The 19,346-nt window shown below is 52.2% G+C and overlaps 2 protein-coding genes across 6 annotated transcripts; both read left to right on the top strand.

Annotated features, from left to right (window-relative positions):
- The first annotated feature begins 136 nt into the window (after positions 1 to 136).
- pycr3 (pyrroline-5-carboxylate reductase 3) lies at positions 137 to 3,205 on the top strand. The gene is made up of 7 exons (XM_066716156.1): positions 137 to 257; positions 505 to 598; positions 778 to 842; positions 1,112 to 1,291; positions 1,637 to 1,849; positions 2,164 to 2,256; positions 2,521 to 3,205. The coding sequence occupies exons 2-7, from the start codon at positions 517 to 519 to the stop codon at positions 2,701 to 2,703; spliced, it is 816 nt and encodes a 271-aa protein (XP_066572253.1). The 5' UTR covers positions 137 to 257; positions 505 to 516; the 3' UTR covers positions 2,704 to 3,205.
- A 545-nt stretch (positions 3,206 to 3,750) lies between these two features.
- Positions 3,751 to 17,197, top strand: eef1db (eukaryotic translation elongation factor 1 delta b (guanine nucleotide exchange protein)). Of its 5 annotated transcripts, none has more exons than XM_066716153.1 (8): positions 3,751 to 3,858; positions 10,036 to 10,177; positions 11,881 to 11,952; positions 15,163 to 15,247; positions 15,415 to 15,512; positions 15,726 to 15,932; positions 16,044 to 16,238; positions 17,106 to 17,197. In XM_066716153.1, the coding sequence occupies exons 2-8, from the start codon at positions 10,043 to 10,045 to the stop codon at positions 17,142 to 17,144; spliced, it is 831 nt and encodes a 276-aa protein (XP_066572250.1). In that variant the 5' UTR covers positions 3,751 to 3,858; positions 10,036 to 10,042; the 3' UTR covers positions 17,145 to 17,197. The 5 variants fall into 5 exon arrangements, with proteins under 5 accessions (XP_066572250.1, XP_066572251.1, XP_066572248.1 ...); XM_066716154.1 differs by having other exon boundaries at positions 3,752 to 3,858; positions 10,039 to 10,177; XM_066716151.1 differs by lacking the exon at positions 3,751 to 3,858 and adding an exon at positions 6,545 to 7,833 and having other exon boundaries at positions 10,039 to 10,177.
- Positions 17,198 to 19,346: the final 2,149 nt, after the last annotated feature.

Below are 19,346 nucleotides of genomic sequence, written 5' to 3'. Positions count from 1 at the left end.
TTTATTCATTTATAATAATACACTAAGGATAATACAGACGTGATACTGTGCGTCTTACGCACACTAATCAAACTTTGAACACGCCGTGTAACACATGGAAAGTGTTCACTCGCCCATGTCATCAACCGGAACGCAGGGTTTGATCATGGTTGTCCACAGAATACCACGTGTGCCATGTGTACTTTTCGCACGTCTTGCCTGCGGGGTTTCGGACCCGCCTGTCAAATCCGCGTCCGGCAGGATTGAGAGCGGTCTCAGTAAGTGTCCGTCCTGGTCAGCTGTATCTTAGGGCAGAGAGAGAGAGAGAGAGAGAGAGAAGGCAGCAGAAGGCAGAAGGGGCTTTTTATGAATGTCCTGCGGTTGTGTTATAAGAAAACAGCGGTGCGCAGAGCTTCCCACGTCCGTGTCAGATGTCACTAGACAGGCAGAGTCACTCGGGGCTGCGCGGACACGCAGGCAGCGGTGGTGCTTGTCGCGGTGCTAAATGACTCCGTGTCTGTTCAGGTGTAGCTGGCGATGGAGCTGTCGGAGCTGAAGATCGGCTTCATAGGCGCCGGGAACATGGCGTTTGGCCTCGTCCAGGGCATTCTGACGTCAGGTGCGTGACAGACGCGCACTGAGCGCCGCAAACTCGCCACAGCAAAATATGTTGGCATAAAATACCGTGCAGAGCAGTATTTACTTATGTCCTCCTCACTCCGGTGTCCACCACTCCCTTTCTTTACTTCTGCCCTCCACTCTCCTCCTTTCCTCTTCTCTCTCTCTCTCTCTCTGCAGGAGAAGTACAGCCTGCCAGTGTGATGGTCAGCGCACCCTCGGACACTAACCTGGGCCGGTTCAGGGTAAAACTTCTCATTGTTATTATAAGTCTTATAGCGCCTCGGTTGTAGGATAGCGGGGTGGCAGTGCCTCAGTACTGTCCCAGTGTCTCTACATCACAGTCTCTCTGGGACTTATTGCCTCTTTGCGTCTAATTTTCTCTAAGTGTTTCTCCCAGTACATCAATGTGCCCCAGTCTCTCAATACCCCCTGGTCTCTCAGTGTGTCTCTGTGTCTCCCAGTCCCTCAATGTCCCCCGGTCTCTCAGTGTGTCTCTCTGTGTGTCCTGCAGGAGCGGGGGGTGCAGGTGTGTCACAGTAATGTTGCCGTGGTGGTCAGCAGCTCTCTGGTGTTTGTGGCGGTGAAGCCACACCTGGTGGCCCCCGTGCTGCGAGAGGTCGCCCACTCCATCACCGAGCAGCACACCATCATCTCTGTGGCAGCCGGTGTCACCATTGCAGCCCTGGAGGAGGTGATTGACGGTGCAGGATTGAGCAGGCAGTGCAGCCTGTTCACTCCCTCTCTCACTCTCACCATCTTCTTCAATGCACGATTCTTCTTGTACAGTCTTATTCTTCATTCACTCTCATTCTGTCCATTCTCTCCCTCCTCCACTTCTCCCTCTTCCCCCCTCTCCGGTACAATATCTTAGTGTCTGTCTCCCTATCTCTCTTCCTCCCTCTTTCTCTCTGACACTCTTCTTCACTCACTCGGTCAAGTACAGGGCATTGGGGAGCAATAAATACAGTCAAATATAAATCTAGGGATTTCTCTAAAAGTAACAGATATTTCTCTCTCTGTGTCTCTCTCTCCCCAGCTGCTGCCTCCTCGCTCGGTGGTCCTGCGACTGATGCCCAACCTGCCCTGTGTGGTCCAGGAGGGGGCGCTGATTTTGTCTCGGGGGTCCCGGGCAGGAGTGGAAGCGGCAGGGGCCCTGAGGACCCTGCTGGCCCCCTGTGGGATGGTGGAGGAGGGGCCAGAGAGCTGGATTGATGCGCACACGGCTCTGAGCGGTAGCGGGGTGGCCTTCGTGAGTACAGCACAACGACACAACACACAGCGTCTACAGAGACATGCCACACAGTCCAACGCCACAATGGCGCCGCCACAGCACTGACTGAAGCTGCCACGCTCTGATGCACATCGGCCACACAACACCATGCTCTGATGCGCAAGAAAGCAACACGTCAAAGATGCCACCATAACAATGAACTGGACAAATCGGGCAACGAGCAACCATACACAACGACACACAGAGAACCACAACACCACCTTCCCATCGCCGCACAGCAACACCCAACGGCCCGTGTGCGGTGAGGGTTGTGAACTCCTTGCCTCCCCCAGGTGTACGTGTTTGCAGAGGCGCTGGCTGAGGGTGCAGTGAAGATGGGCATGCCCAGCGCCTTGGCCCATCGCATCGCAGCGCAGACAGTCCTGGTGAGCCATCGGCAGGGAAGCCTGTTGTGTGTGTGTGTGTGTACAGTGTCCTAGTGCCCCTGTGCCCCTGTGCCCAGTTTGACTACAGTGCCCCAGTACTATCTCTTGCTGTGTGATAGTGTACATTATGTTATTGTGTTTCTCAGTATCTGTGTGGTGTGAGTGTAACAAGCAAAAAGTACAGCAATCAGACATACACAAAATGAACATGTATTGACAGATGTTTTTACAGTATCACTCTCTCCCCCTGTCTGTGGGCTGCAGGGCGCGGGGCGGGTGCTGCGGGACAGCGGCAGGCACCCAGCCCAGCTGCGTGCGGAGGTGTGCACCCCGGGCGGCACCACAGTGTTTGGGCTGCACGCGCTGGAGAGGGGGGGGCTGCGGGCCGCCGCCATGGACGCAGTGGAGGCCGCCACTGAGAGAGCCCGGGAGCTGGGCCGCAGATAGAGCGGCGGGGTGGGGCATGAGGGGGCTAGTGGGGTTAAGGGTTGGGGGACAGAGGGGTTAGTCCCCCCAGACACATCGGCTGGGCTGGACTGTTCATTTCAGTTAAAAAAAGCCTTGATGACATGAATAATGCGACAGGGAACAATACATACACCAATCATACGTGTAAGAGTGACTCTACATAGCTGCATCCCTGTTACTGCCTGCCCCCCTGCGAAGGGACCACAATCAGCAGCTTCAACTGCCAGAGAAGCTGAAGCTCCTTTTCCGGGAGTGTGTTTGATAAAACCAAACATACCCAACAAGAACCTGCAAGTGTATGTGTTTGTCAAGCAGGTCATTTTCAAGGGTCTTGGACCTCGACTCTGTCTTAAAGCGGGGGGACGCTCACCTCGCACTCGTGGGCTCAGCAGCCTCTGTGGCATTTATTGCTTCACTGATTGACTTAATAGTCAGTGTGTGTCTCCCCAGGCCTCTCTCAATAAAGACATTTGACTCCTTTCTCTCGCTCTGTCTGTGTGTCTTGTGACTCTGTCTCTGATTCTCTCCTCTGTTGTATTTCAGTTTAAACCATACCCAGAGGATTATTATCAATATGAAGTCTAAACAAATGAGCACACTTGATTTAAGCAGCAGGAATACAGGAGCTTGTGTAAATGCTATACAGCGCAACACCGAGCAAAAACAGAGCATGCACAAACATGCTGCAGGGCGCACAAAGCGCTACGCTTCTAGGGCACCGTGACAGAGGAGCGACCCCTGGCGTCAGGATGGCATCACTGCTACCCCAAAATAAATGTCCAAGTCAGCAGGTCCGCGCCTGTGCACTGAACTCCACACCGGGAATGTACCAACTACTCAAGGTGGCGGGGAAGCCCAAATAAATGTAATCTAACCCATAACATTTTATTCCACCTAACGTACGACTATTAATCATTCAAAAATAAGTCGTTCATATAATATAATTGTTTGTTATTAGAAACGCGTAAACTGGTAAACAATACGAGTTGTGACGGGTGGGTGTGGAGACAGCACCCCCGGCCCCCCGCCCGCTGAATGAGGTGAGGCGCCGGCGCTGCTCGGCCTCTTTCCGTTGCTCGCCTCGCTGCTGCAGAGACACGCCGCGCACTCCCGGCCCGCCGACACACGCCCGCAGTGAGTACACCCGGCCGGGCTGCAGGCGCGACACAGCGGGGCATGACTCGGCCGCCGAGCGGGGCTGTATCGGGGGCTGTGGCCGCTCGCTCGGCGCCTGTTGGCCGTGTCGGAGGGGAGAGTGGGTTACTGACGGGCCGCCCGTGGTGGTCCCGTCTGGGGAGCGTCTGCAAACTGCAGCGTCACTGTAGAGACGAGGACGGTCCTCTTCGTGAAACGGTGATGAAACCCCGGCTGCACCGCCAAAGCAGAAGCAGCGGGCGTGTCGGCCTGGTTGCTGTAGCGGGGAGCCGGCGGCTCATTTGGCACCGGACATGTGCGTGGATGTGAGGGGTCGCCAGTCAGCGACGGAGCTGGGCTGGCCGTGTGATCACTGCGAAGCGCCGCACATCGGTCGCTCAGGTTGCTTTAGCTGTGTGTTTCACCTGGGTACTATCTGCATATGCGCAGGAAGCAGGACAGATTGCTTCTCTGCTCTACAGACGGGTCTTGTGTATTTGGCCAAAGGGGGTGAGAGGCGAATAGCGGCAGCATCGTGTGAGTGCAGCCTGTACCCGCATCTCTGACGCTTCCCACACGCACTGCATGCATCACAGTGTGCCGCCCATGAGCCGGAGCGGCGGTGTGGCTGCTGTCCACAGCGGTTTCCTGTTCAATTACCAATACGCAGTAGAATGTCGGTGACGTGGTAGTGACGTCAGGCATCAATGCAGTGTATATGTTAATTGTCAGTAAACATCAAGCCAAGGACCTAAACCGCAGTTGAGCTGTAATCCATCAGTTATATGATGTATTAATCACACGGTTATAATGGAGGTGTATTGTAGTCGCACATATCAAGTGAAAATGTACAAACTCGCCTGTCACCAGACTGCGGGACTGGTCCAGTGCCTCGCTGCCCGGCCTGTTTCAGTGCCAGCTAAGCCCTCAGTCAGTTAACCTCCACTGAAGTTCAAAAAGGGCTCCAAAAGATCATTTTAAACTGCTGGATAAATCTTCAGTGTTTCTCTGCAGTGCAAAGGCATGTAAAGAATTCACATTTAAAGAATGCTGTGACACACGGCATCAAAAAGACAATCCCCTGTGGTTTCCATCGCTAATGGACAAATAATACTAGTAGTTGTAGTAGTTTGAGTTGTTATTAGTGGCAGTATTAATATTAATAATGGCCTGTATTGAAGGAGTTTGTGCTCTCAGCCTGTCTGTCCCCCTCCCCCTTCACTCTGTATTTATCCCTCCTGTTTTCTTTTCTTTCACTGCTGCCCAGGATTGAAAGAGTGAGTATTTTGCAAAGTCTTCCCCGGTTCTCTCGTCTTGTCCCATCCTCCTCTCATTCTGTCCATCTGCCTGCCTGCCTGCATGGACATGCTCCCTTCCATCACTCGCACCGCTGACCAAGTTAGGGCCAAGATGTTGCACCAACCCACCCACCCCCAGCTCTGTATGAGGACCTGGTTAATACACACTGTTTATGGTTGGGGCGAAATTGCTTATGTGGTTATTTTATTCACAAGATTATATTACATAAGATTATAGCACGGTTGTTTTTAGTTTTTTGGGGGAGGAAAGGAGTCAATATACAAAATACCTAACCTACTAAATGAATACAACAACAACAAACCACAGACACGCACCACAGGAGTCTTACAGCTTCTATAGTCAGGGCTTGGAAATACGCTCGGCTATTGTGCAGCTCAGCACTCGGGTCACGCTGGTCTTTCTCATTCCCGAGTCTTTTTGTTTGAGCTCCACTCTTATATTTGCATTTCTTATGATTTTGATGTTTATATTTTCATTCATTCATGTAGGTATTTATTTGACATTTATTCGTCCTGTGTGCATTTCTGATGTGTGTGTTTAACACTGGTGTTGCCCTGCTGTGCGTCTGTGCTGGGAGGGGGTGTGGAGAGCGCTCTGCCCTGCTGTTGTGAGGGTGTAGGACAACGGGCCGCTCTCCCTGTGTCCTCCTCTCCTCTGTCCTCCCTCGGGCTGCTCCTGCGTCTCCCTCCAGAGCAGAGCAGAGCTGGTTACAATAAACTGCAGTTGTGGCTGTCAATAATATTCATAATATTATATTATTAGTTGCCACCCAGACCAAACCCCATGTTTACTCTCAGCATCAGGGGATGATACGTTTGCCTTCCTGTATGTCCCTGTCTGAGGCTGTGGGGCAGGACAGGTGTGGCGTATTAAATCAGTTACACCCTTTTATACCCTGGGGGGGACAGTGCGGAGTAGTAGGCACCGTTAACCCTCCCACACACCCCGCCTGAGGCCATGAGGACGTGTAGAGTTTCTCACCATTCTTCTCATTCATTAATATAAGTTTGACTTTTTAGTTTTTTTGGTTCCATTTGTCTTCAATTACTTTTTTTTCCTCTGCGAGCTTCCCCTCGTCCTCGCCGTCTCTGGGGATGCCAGGAGTTGACCCAGGCGGCACAGCTTCCTCCCTCCCTCTGTCTCCTGGACCCCCGTCGTTCATTAACAACTATTAAACCAGCTGAGAGCGGGAGAGACGGGCCGTGTTTCTGGGTTAGCTTCCTGCTCCGGCTCTTCCCTGTCCCCTGCCTTCCCCCTCTGTGTGTCTCTGTGTGTGAGTGCCTGTGTCTGTGTCTGTTACTAACCCTGCAGCCTGTACCTTTCGCTTTCCCTCTCTCTTCCCTCTCTCTCCCTGTCTCTCTGTGCTCCGCCGGGGACCCAGATGAAGAACCTCAGCAACAGCAGCAGCGACCCCCGCCCTGCCCTGATGGTTCAGCCCGGGCTGGATTCGGAGCTCCTCCGGGGGCCGCAATGTCCAGCGGACTGCACCTCTGCAGGGGTGGAGGTGGGGGAGGGCAGCAGCGGCCAGACCTCGTCCTCCCCAGAGAGTGGCAGCCTGAACGGAGAGGTGCAGCGGCCCCCTGGGGGCGGTGGTGGCAGACGCCGCCAGCGCAGACGCAGACGCTCTCCTCGCGTGGGGCCCAGCCTGGCACTACAGGGGCTGCGGGCGGAGCGGGTGTGGTTCGAGCAGCGAGCGTTCGAACAGGCCGAGAGCGGCTACCACAGGCGGCTGGCACAACTGTATAACGGGCGCGGTTTTGGCGTCGCTGCTGGCACTACTGTACCCACGGAGAACCCCACTGTGTCCGAGTCTGATGCCCCCCCAGCCCCCGCAGGAAATGACCGCCCCCTGACTCCACACTGTAGCCACGGAGAGCAGGTGGCCTGCCACCACCGTGTGCACGCGGTGTGGCTCAACAAGCCAGCCTTCGATGCCGCTGAGAGCAGGTTCCAGGAGCGTGCCACTGCCGCCGCCGCCCCCCCCGCCTCCCTCGCCCTGCCACCCCCCCGCCCACCTGCACAGCCCGCCACGGAACGCACCACCCCAGACGAGGGCTACCTCACCCTCACCCCCACCCCCACCACGCCTTCGCCCCAGCGCCCAGTGAACGGCCTGCCCCCCCCCGCCGTGGCTGCCCTGCTGCGCGGCGTGTGGCTGGAGAAGCCGCAGTACGACCAGGCCGAGCAGCATTACCACCAGAGCCTCTGCTCCGCGGACCCCTGCCCCACCACCAGGGGGAGCAAGAGAGCCAGGAGGCGTCAGAGAGGCAGCCAGGGGCGGGAGGAGGACGCAGAGGAGCAGAGAGGGCCGGAGAGCGGGAGTGGGAGCAGCCTGGACGCAGAGATTGAGGGTGAAAGAGACGAGCCCCTGCCTGAGGCAGCAGAGCTGGTCGGCGCCCCCCCTCAGGAGCAGGCCCTGGCAGAGGAGGAGGAGAGGTGGGGGGGGCCCTCATACCCGGAGCTGGCTGGCCGTTTCCCACTGCACCCTGACAGCGAGCGCGTGTGGCTGGACGGCCCGCGCTTCCACCAGGCAGAGAGACGCCTCGAGGAGATGGCCACCGCACAGCTGGCCAGTGGCCTCGGGGGGTCCAACTGCCCCCCTCCCGCCACCACCGCGCCCTGCCCTGGCCACTGCACCCCCCCACAAGCCCGCAAGTATGAAGTGAGGCTGTGGTCAGTCTGATGTGGGGGGGGCTGAGTGACAGGACTCCACAGGACCCCCTCCACTGTGGGACGGAGGATTTGTTTTTACTTATTTACTTCTGTTTTTGATCAGTGATTGTGAAGGAGTTGGGGGGCTTCATTTATTTATTTTGTCTTATTTGTGTTTGTTTTTTCCCTCTTCGTGTGGTATGGCAGTCTGCAGCCCTGCTGCTCTGTGGACAGGCTGGGGACCCTCTCCTAATTAGGAAAATCCAGTTAATTGGGTAGTAATCTGAGTCCTGTGTAGGGCCCCTCTGTCCTCAGGGCTGCAGAATCTTTTATTTTTCTCTTTGGCTGTGGCTCGACCTCACATTCTTCTGTTGTGACACTTGACCGTCGCTGTCGTGGTTGCTCTGTGTGTGGCCCCCCGAGTCTCGAGGCCACCTTGACCAGTGCTCCGCCCTCCCTGTGCTGGTGGCCGGGTACTGCCTGTACCTGCCTGGGTTTCCACTGCTAGGTTGCTTAATTGGAACCGTGTGCTTCAGATCCGCTCCACAAGGCACCCTCCTGCAACTGAAGCTCTTAATTGGTTAATTGAACTAGCCAGTAACAAAGTAATAATTTTACTGTAAATCCTGCGGCACTATGACCTCATGGACTGGATCTGAAGAACACTTGCATACGCACATTTAATATATGTAATATATATGGTGTTTTCATTCTGATTTTTGTATTTACTTTAACATTTTATTTACTTACATGTGTATCTGTACTGGTACCGGTAATCTGAATGGCAGATGGGTTAGTCTTCAGCAGTGTGTGAGTGTGCGTGTGTGTGTGGAGGAGAAATGACATGCGATCTCTGACCGTCAGCTGACTAGGCCAGTGTGGGGCACAGCAGGGGGAGGGAGGTATGTAAAGGGAGCTGCAGGATGAGAAAACGACTAAACAAAACTGTGACATCATTCTAGTCTGGCAGCCATTGTCACTGCAGAGCTGTCTGTGTGCCGAGTCTGCGATTTACACAGTGTAGGGGGAGGGAGGGAGAGATGATGAGTGGGGAGGAGGAGGAGGGGAGGAAAGAATAAAATGAGCGAGAATGGTGGAGAAGGTGATTAGTTACCTTAGCTTACCTTAACCTTTGTCAAAATATTTGGCATGCATGACCTTAATTACTAAAAGAAAAATACTGTTTTATTGGATTTAGTATTTTATATTTCAAATATAAATAAAAACCATTCAAAATTTTAATACTTATGATTAAAATATTTAAAATCACTTAAAATATTTAAAATCTTAATGTGAATAATACAAACTCAACTAAACGTGCATAAAACAATAAAACAAACTTGTGATAAAAGCAAAACTGCAAACCAACAAAAAGGTCAAATACATTGAAAGTAACTGAAAATGCATCAGAAAAAACAAAAAACAAATAGAACAATAAAATAAAAAACAAAAACAAAACGGTCTGATGTATTTAAAATTAATATCCAAACGGCCAATGTATTTGACAAAATAATAGAACAGAACAACCAAAAAAACCAAAACAAAACAAGTGCCTTTAAAATCAACTCAATCTTTAAAAACAATTAAAATTTGTTTTTAAAAAATCATTTTTAAAAACAATCATTCATTAAAAAAGGTTAAAAGATCTTGAACTCGGGCTCCAGCAGGGGGAGATGGCTGTCCCCGGAGGTGGGTCCCATCATGGGATCCTGAGCTCCCCCAAATCTTTTATTTGCCAGTTCTTTAAGGCTTCCTCCTTGCCCCTCTGGTGGACCTCCAGATTGATGTAATCCCTGACTAGTACTATGCCCCTTCGCGCGATGACAATCGGGTCCAGCTCCTGCTTGTTGAATAAACAGATGTTCCGTCCCTCCCACAGGGCCTGTTTCACTGCTCAGACGACACGCCACCAGCACCTCAGGGTTGTAGATGTAATTCCCTTAGCTGGTCCGTAGAGATTAATTACTAAAAGAAAAAGCTGAAAAATGTTCAGAAATGTTGAAAGCAGCAGGTCTGATGGGCGGGTGTGGAAAAGATGGAGCCAGAATACCTCAGTGTGGGGCTGATGACCCGGGGCAGGGGGCACTTGATGACCGTGTGTAATTAGTTATTTGACCGCGGGGTCACAGAGCCAGGGTGGCAGGGTGCAGGGTTGGGCAGCAGACTGGTCACCCCCTCTCTCTCTCTGTCTCTCTCCCTCCCCAGCAGCACCATGAGCTCCCAGTACCTGGCCCAGGAGAAGATCTGGTTTGACAAGTGTCGCTTTGACGATGCGGAGAGGCAGTACTATGAGCGGATGAACGGCCCGATGAAATGCTGCTCTGCTGCCCCCTCACAAACCTCACAGGTACTACACCCCCCACACCCCAGTGTCTCGGTGCAGTGATAAACTAAAGTCCAGGGGGGGTTGGCTGAGGTGTCGCGGGTCTGGCCAGAACAGGTGTGTCTGGAGCCGACTAAAGATGGAAACAATCTGACGTGGTCTTGCATGGGCCGGCGCTTTGGGAAGGAAAGGGCGGTCTGGCTCGCTGATCCTGCGTCTCCTGGGGAAACCTAGTTCCCAGAGTGACCCTCGGGACATTCAAGCCCTGTGGAGTGTTTTGGTTAATTGGTAATTAACCAAAACAAGCTCATGCTAAATTGCCCAGAATTGTGTTATAAGGTATTTAAAAGCTGAGGTGCCATAAAGCACCCCGAGGAACTTCCTGTGTGAAGGCGCTTAAAAACAAATTTTAATTGTTTTTAAAGATTGAGTTGATTTTAAAGGCACTTGTTTTGTTTTGGTTTTTTTGGTTGTTCTGTTCTATTATTTTGTCAAATACATTGGCCGTTTGGATATTAATTTTAAATACATCAGACCGTTTTGTTTTTGTTTTTTATTTTATTGTTCTATTTGTTTTTTGTTTTTTCTGATGCATTTTCAGTTACTTTCAATGTATTTGACCTTTTTGTTGGTTTGCAGTTTTGCTTTTATCACAAGTTTGTTTTATTGTTTTATGCACGTTTAGTTGAGTTTGTATTATTCACATTAAGATTTTAAATATTTTAAGTGATTTTAAATATTTTAATCATAAGTATTAAAATTTTGAATGGTTTTTATTTATATTTGAAATATAAAATACTAAATCCAATAAAACAGTATTTTTCTTTTAGTAATTAAGGTCATGCATGCCAAATATTTTGACAAAGGTTAAGGTAAGCTAAGGTAACTAATCACCTTCTCCACCATTCTCGCTCATTTTAACCAGTCAGGGTTGATTGATTAGTTGAGTTGCTCTGCCGTGCGTTTTTGTGCTCCACCTTGACCCTTAATTAATTGGATCTTTTATCTGCTGGACTGAACCCATTAAGCTCTGTGTGTCCAGTGCTGTGAGCAGAGCAGGGGTGGGGATGTAAAGAGAGGAACCTACAACACCTGCAGGACTGACTTTGGTGCCCTTCCAGGGCTCTCTCCAGGACCGGGGCTGGAGACCCTGCTTTATGTTTTGTGTTTACTAGTGCAGGGCTGAGAGACGGTGTGTGTACAGTGGCGCAGCGCGGTGGTGGGGGGGTGCAGTGCCGACTCAGGCTGCTGCGGCAGGGGAGCCAGTTCCAACCGGTTCTGTGAGAATTCAGATTTTACTGATGTGGGAGGTTTTGTTATTGTAGATTTTTTTTGTAATAATTCATGAATTCTATTTATTCATTCATTGTTACAAAGAAAAACAAGGTCAGTTTTAACACCGTGATCTAAACTCAATGAGATCATGCAAAATTGAAATGCATATATAAATGCATGAGCATGAACACAGTGTCATGGGCCCCCGCTGTGTCTGGACTGGGCCCAGTGTCCAGTGGGGTGTCTGTTCTGTGGCACTGTGGGCAGGGTTGTGTGGGTGTGGCAGCGGGTTCAGGGGCTGGCTAAGGCCTGGGAGCTGCTCTCTCTGCATGCCTGTCTCTCTCTCTCTCTCTCTCTCTCTCTCTCTCTGCGTGTCTGAGTGTCTGTCTGTCTATCCATCTGCCTCCCTGCCTGTCTGTTTCAACCGCTTCTTTCTGCCCCTGTCCCTGCAGGAGACTGGAGCAAATACCATCCTGCAGGACATTGCCCGAGCCCGTGAGAATATCCAGAAATCTCTAGCAGGCGTGAGTACTGCAGTCTCTCAGCCAAGCCGGCCTCTTGCCCTCCCTCCATCGCTCCCTCTCCCCTGCTCACTCTCTCCCTCCCTCCTGTCGTGATTAATGATTAACGCACCTGTCTCCCCCTCCCTTCTGGCGCCGCCTTCCACATCGCTCGGCCCTCGAGGACGCTGTGGCTGGATCCCCCCCCCCCCCCCCCATCTCTGCGCGCTCTCTCTGGGCTTCGGCTCGCTGCTCGGACCCTTTCGATCTGTTTAATTTGCACACGAATCCCTGCTGTAACAGCCCTGAACACAAGCCCTCACACACACAGACGCACTGTTTCTGCGGCGTACTGCTGTAAAATCCCACACATGCACACAATCTAATGTCTTGTGTGTTGGATCTTGGGCATTTTGCAGTAGAACACACAACACAAACAACTTGATACAAACGCACGCACACAGACAGCGACACACACACACACACGCGTTCTCTCTCACTCTTCCTCCTGCCTACATGCTGTGTGAGCAGAGCTGGGTTCCTCAGGCACTGATTTGTGCTTGCAGGGCTCTTGGCATGGACAGCTTGTTAAAATTAACATTGGAGCCTAATTGGTTAATTGATTGGCATCGTTAAGGAGCTGTCTGTACTAAAAGTCCTGTACTGTGCTGGACAGGGAGGTGTAGTGTTTGCCACCCCTGGTGTAGAGCGTAGTGCGTAGTGTGTAGTTCTGTTGGTTTTATGTGTCACCCGTCTCTAAAGACTAGGAATGCATTTTATTTCTAATCAATGAAGCCATCCAGTCACTTGATTCATTAATGAAACGTAATTAAGTGTCTGAAGTCACAAATGGCTTTTTCTCTCTAAATGCCTGAATTCACTGAACGCCTGTTGTGTTGGTCTGCATGTCCCAGTCTGGGTGACCTATACCACCACTGGGTAAAGGGCTGACCGGTCCGGGGGTTGCAGGCCCAGTGTGCAGCTCTGGCTTGTGCATCCTCCGTTAGTGCAGGGGTTTCCAAGCCTGTCCTGGAGGAGCCCCTACCCTGCTGGGTTTTGTTCCAGCAGAGCTCTCAGTTACTTAATTGAACCTTAATTGAAGTAATCTATTAAGATTTTACTTTTTAAATTGTGAATTTAAAAAGTTGATTTATTTATACAATTCTGTACTTAAACACCCTGCTGCTTAAAATAATTCTAAGGCTCAGATTTAAGAAATTATAAGTTAAGTAATTTAGAGCTTGTTTGGAACTAAAACCAGCAGGGTAGGGGCTCCTCCAGGAGCAGGTCAGGAGCCGCTTCTTTAGTGCATGTCATCAGACACAGTTAAGAGGCAGGAGTGGACTGCAGCATGAAAGGCTCAGTTTGACCAGCCTGTGTTTGTGGTGTTGTGGTGTGTGTAGTGTCTGTGAGTAGGGTTGGTATGGCATCTCTGATCTTGCTGGTTTGGTGGATATGATGGCTCTGGGTTGGTTGTCTGTTTCAGTTGTTGCTGGTCCTGTGGAGACCCAGTCCAGTCCAGCAGGGTCTCAGCCCTGGTCCTGCAGAGACCCAGTCCAGTAGGACTCTGCGATGCTGTGCTGTAATGTGGGTGACTCCACAATGCAGCCACCTCCTTACCTGTGCAGTTGTGTGGGGCCAGGTGTCCTGGTTGTGGTGCTGCGCTCGCCAGTTCGGGGGCTTCTGGTGCCATGCTGGGTTGGGCAGGCACTGGACGCTGGAGACGGCACTCCTGCCTGCGTGCGTGTGCCTGCATGTGTCAGTGCAATCACATCTACGCATGCGTGCCTGCATGTGTGTGTCTGCGCATGTGTGTGTCTGCGCATGTGTGTGTCTGCGCATGTGTGTGTCTGTGCATGTGTGTGTCTTTCTCTGCATACTGTAGCACAGGGCTGCACGTTTCCACTGCTGGAGGCCGCAGTGCACTACACTACAGCCTGCCCTGCCCTGCCCTGTGCTGTGCTGTGTTGTGCAGTGCAGTGCTGTGTAGTGCTTGCAGGCCTGCAGTGTGCCACTCTCTCCACTACCCTCCTCTGTCTGTAGCTTCATGCTTCTCTCTCCCTCCTTCCTCTCCTCCATTCCCCGGCTTCATCTCTGCAGCTGAAGACGACTCTGCACCCCTCTGGGCCCCCCCGCCCCCCTCCGAGCCGCCCCACCCTTCCTGTAAGTGTCTGTGACCCTGTTTCAGCAGGGAGCTTCTCCCGCACAGGGTGACCCTCCGAGGTCAATCTGTAGGAAGATACGATGGTGATATATGCGTATGACCCCATACTGTTACAGATATTGTTTAACTTGCACAGGGAAGCACAGATTACACCGGTGATCACAGAAGAGTGGAGAAAACAAAAATGACTGTATTATTATAGTGTAGTGTCGGGTACATGTGTGGTACCAAACCCCCCCCGGACCCTGAGTATTGGGACCCTGCTAAGTCTCCCCCCCCTGCAGCAGTCTCTCTCCATTGCTCTGTGCCTCTCCTCTGCTTCCCCCCCTCTGGCTATGCTGCAGCTTTTCTGTCCTTCTGGCTTGCATGCAGATGTGACGCCTGCAGTCGTGCAGCCACATGACAGATATGCCATGCCACCTCGGGCTCTGAGTGATCGCTTGAGTCATTGTTATTCATCTAAACCATTTCAGTCGCTCTCACAGTGAAGAGCGTCCCACGCGCTGCATTGTGTACTGTCCAGCAGCCCCAGCACACAGGGGACAGTCCTGGACGTTACAGCTGGAGGGGGTTCTGTGGAGACGGACAGGCCTCTCTGAGTGTCGGCTGTGTGGATAGATGGGTGCTGTTAGTTTACTAAAATTCCAATTAACAGACTGGCAATAGAAATGGTTTGATGAATACATTTTTTATTTATTTTTAATCCCCCTGCACCTGATAAATGTGGTAGTTGAGAACCTGCAGGAGCTCGTCAGCCCCTTGGCCCCGGTGTCGGGAGCTGGAGGGTGCAGATTATAACTGAACAAACGAGAGACCATAAAGAAATTTGACTCAACATCCCAAAGTCTGGCTTTGCTAGTATTGGTAGCGGTGTCTCTGCTTGGTAGCACCGTGTCCTGTCCGTGTGCGTGCGTATAAATGGGGTAGGGAGACGCGGCCAGGGTGTCGGGGGTGTTGTAGCTCGGCTGTGGACAAAATGCTGGGCACCAAACGGAGGAGGCTCTCGACATGATGGCCGCATGTCACTGGCGTGCTGCTGTGTCACTGACGTGTTGCCGTGTTGTTTGCAGAGTGCTGCCTGTCCTGCGGGGGATGCCACTGAGCTGCTGACCCGGATGAGCAGCCTGGAGCTGGAGAACCAGAGCCTGCACAAAGGTGTGTGTGTGTGCGTGTGCGCGCGCATGTGTCTGTATGTGTGTGTGGGGGGGGGGGGTTTGTCTTTCTGAGTCTTCATCAGTCTCTCTTAGTCTTTCGGTCACACTCACTCTCCTTTCTCTGCCACAAGTAGTTTGATGCTCAATGACTCTGTTTGTCTGTCTCAGTGGTTGAGGACCTGCGTCTGGCGCTGTCCAAGCTGGAGTCCAGAGTGATGATGCTGGAGAGGACACCAGCAGGGGGCGCCACTGCAGCCTGTGTGAAGGTCAGCCTGGACCCAGGGAGAGGGAGGTGGGGAAGGGAAGGAGAGGGGGAGGGAGTAGGATGAGGGGAAGGAGTGAAGTGAGGGGAGGAGAGAGGGAGGGAGTATGATTAGGAGTAAAGAGAGAGAACGCACATGATATTTAGCCTAGACTCTGACAGGAAGGTAGAGGTCCTTCTCCCCCACTCCATCCTGCTTTGTTGGCCCCTCCCCCAGGCAGCCCCAGTGCCTCAGCAGTCCAGAGCAGCCCCCCCGGCAGTGGAAGAAGAGGAAGATGACGATGACCTGGACCTGTTCGGCAGCGACGAGGAGGACGACGAGGCGGCGCGTGTGAGGGAGGAGCGGGTGAAGGCATATGCTGAGAAGAAGGCCAAGAAACCAGTCCTGATCGCCAAGAGCTCCATCCTGCTGGATGTCAAGCCGGTATGTCTCCTGGGACTGCTGGGCACAGCGCCGCGGCTCGAGGGAGCAGGCGGCCAGCGGTAAATACAGCGGTGCTGCGAATCCCAGGGTAAACCTCTGTCTCTCCTGCAGTGGGACGACGAGACGGACATGGCGAAGCTGGAGCAGTGCGTGCGCTCCGTGCAGGCGGATGGGCTGCTGTGGGGCTCCTCCAAGCTGGTGCCCGTGGGCTACGGCATCCGTAAGCTGCAGATCCAGTGTGTGGTGGAGGACGACAAGGTCGGCACGGACCTTCTGGAGGAGGAGATCACCAAGTTTGAGGACTACGTGAGTGCCGCACCGAGACACGCACAGCTGGACACTCACGCACGCACGCACACAGCTGGACACCCAGGCACACACGCATAGCTGGACACTCACGCACGCACAGCTGGACTCCCAGGCGCGCACACGCACAGCTGGACACGCACGCACACAGCTGGACACCCAGGCGCACGCACACAGCTGGACACGCACGCACGCACACAGCTGGACTCCCAGGCGCACACACGCACAGCTGGACACGCACGCACGCACACAGCTGGACACCCAGGCGCACACATGCACAGCTGGACACGCACACGCACAGCTGGACACGCACGCACACAGCTGGACACCCAGGCGCACACATGCACAGCTGGACACGCACGCACACACAGCTGGACTCCCAGGCGCGCACACGCACAGCTGGACACGCACGCACGCACACAGCTGGACTCCCAGGCGCACACGCGCACAGCTGGAAACGCATGCATGCATGCATGCATGCACGCACGCACACAGCTGGACACCCAGGCGCACACACGCACAGCTGGACACTCACGCATGCACGCACGCACGCACACAGCTGGACTCCCAGGCACGCACGCAAAGGTGGACACGCACGCACACAGCTGGACATGCACGCACGCACACAGCTGGACTCCCAGGCGCGCACACGCACAGTTGGACACGCACGCACACAGCTGGACACCCGGACACGCACGTGCACAGCTGGACATGCACGCACGCACACACACGCGTGCACAGCTGGACACTCGCTTGCAAACTGAGCCACGCACAGCAATAACATGCCATGGTCAGGTGATGCCTCATCTTCATCATTATTGTTCATTTTAACTGTGTAACCCTTCCTCCTCTCCTGTCCTCCCTCAGGTCCAGAGTGTGGACGTCGCTGCTTTCAATAAGATCTGAGAGTCACCCTGCTGCTCTGTCACGGTTCCCAATAAAGAGCTGAGCTCTGTGCACCCCTTGCGTCTGCCTGGGTCACTGGGGTCAGGGGTCACGGGGTGTCATTCAGACAGAGTTGCACAACTCTGCAGCATCAGACTTTATTATAGTTAATAACATGATTAGATCTGCAGAATAGCGATGTAGTTTTGACAAAGTAGAGCCACATCAGTGTGTGTTTTAATACACATGTATGTCATTGTACACGTTAACACCCTACCATTTAATCCATACATTTACATGAGTCGTCCTGGTGGGAAATCCTGCTGAGTAAACGGATTTCTCTGTAATCTGAAGCCGGGTAAGAGGATCTGAGGACAAGTTGAGTCCCTCGCGCTCTGTGTTGCTGAAGGTGGCACAATTATTAGCAATTAAGTGTAAGCTGCACATATAGCATAAATAAAGAAATAGACAAGTTCTTTTAAGGAACAAACCCATTACAATGACAGTCACGATGCATTTACATCCTCTAACAGTGTAAAACACCGGTGTCCTGGGGCACGGACCATAGCAGGAGCCTGCAATATGAAGTCCATTCCAAACGAGGAACTGGAATCACTAATACAATCCAGCAAGTTGTTCATTTATTCTGCACTTTTCCAGCTGTTTGATGTAATACAGGAAGACTGGTACTGCCTTAACACTCGCAATAAGAGTTATTACCAAGCATTTTACCAAGCATTTTACCAAACATTTTATCCTAATTGTGGAATCGGCTGATGGGGCGAGTCCTGGCTTCTGGACCCGTGCCGTCCCACGGATTTGCGCCCGGGCGTTTCCACGGAGGGGAGCTCATGGCGGAGCTGTAGGGAGATCGTTCTTGTCTGTTTCGCAGTTAACCTTCGTCTGAGGGGCGTTGAGGAAAGTAAAATCACTCCCACAGTGGACTGCCTTACTCCTCTGGTTCTACAGGTGACGCTCCATCTCACAACAACAGGACCCATTTTCACAGTTAAACACTGGGCTGTTTTCATACAGGGGCCGAGTTGCAATGTGCGAGATGATTAGCAACATTATTCATAGCTCATTTAGGTTAATGCAGACCAGCGCAGGAATGAGTCGCTTTTCATCCAGTTGACCGTTCATTTGAATCTATTGAAAGGAATACTGCAGGAATTGGGGATTGGGCACAACCTTGCAGGACGAGGAGGATAATAATCTTTTACTCCTCCCTTGCTGTTGCCCTTGACCGGCGAAGCTCCGGACAGGGATTATCCATCATATGTGGACAACACAGCAGGCAACTGCCCTGTGTACAACCGCTACAGTATGACTGCTATAGCACAGTGTAGCAGTGCAGTGCAGTGTATTGTACAATGCTGTTACTGGACAGCACATTGTATTATTGTGTGATTGATTAGTGCCAGCAATAGGCTGCTCTAGGGCATCTGACTAAGCAGTGAAAAATATATTGTATGACAAGCATGGTGCAGAAACTTGCATCAACTAACTATACAATAATAGAGGTGTATTTTGGGTGCCCCACAGCACTGCTCAGCCCCTGATGACACTTTGCTCTTTGCTCTGTTGCACTGGCTCTCCACTCACCCACCGTGCAGGCCCGAGGTGCCACTCCCTGTGGGAGTGACTGCTGACTCTGCACCCCTCACGTTCTGTTCTGTCATGCACTGTCACTTATGCACACTCCTAACCCAAAGTGTACTGCAACTGCTTACACTAATCCACACACTATTACTGACACTAACCTGCACACTAATCTACACACTATCCCCGACACTAACCTGCACACTGCACGGGTGTGAAAAAGGAGAAGCATCGGTATTCATGTATTGAAGTTTCACTTCATGTTTTGCTTTCCAGGGCAGCAGAGTCGCATCAGTTGGCGCTAGGTGTGTGTGTAGCACACGTGTACCTGTATGGCTCTGTCTGTCTGTGTACTGTGTCTGTCCAGGACACCTGCTGTAATGTGCTGTATTTTAATGAAATAAGGAAACTACACACACACACTGATTCATGATTCATTTGAGTGTCTTTAAATATGTTATGGCGAGATCAAGCAGTGTTCTTGGTGTTGTACTGCACTGTACGTCAGGTTATGCAAACGACACGTTTTGCACACAAGCTCTGCCTGCCCGGGTTAATGAGCGTGACGACGGCAGCCAATCACGACCCAGACTCGGACTCCAGCTCCCAGCAGCCACCGGG

This window comes from Amia ocellicauda, chromosome 2, assembly GCF_036373705.1.
Source record: "Amia ocellicauda isolate fAmiCal2 chromosome 2, fAmiCal2.hap1, whole genome shotgun sequence".
Classification (NCBI taxonomy): domain Eukaryota; kingdom Metazoa; phylum Chordata; class Actinopteri; order Amiiformes; family Amiidae; genus Amia; species Amia ocellicauda.
Note: the sequence above shows the minus strand (reverse complement) of the source record. Positions and strands in the feature narration are given on the sequence as shown.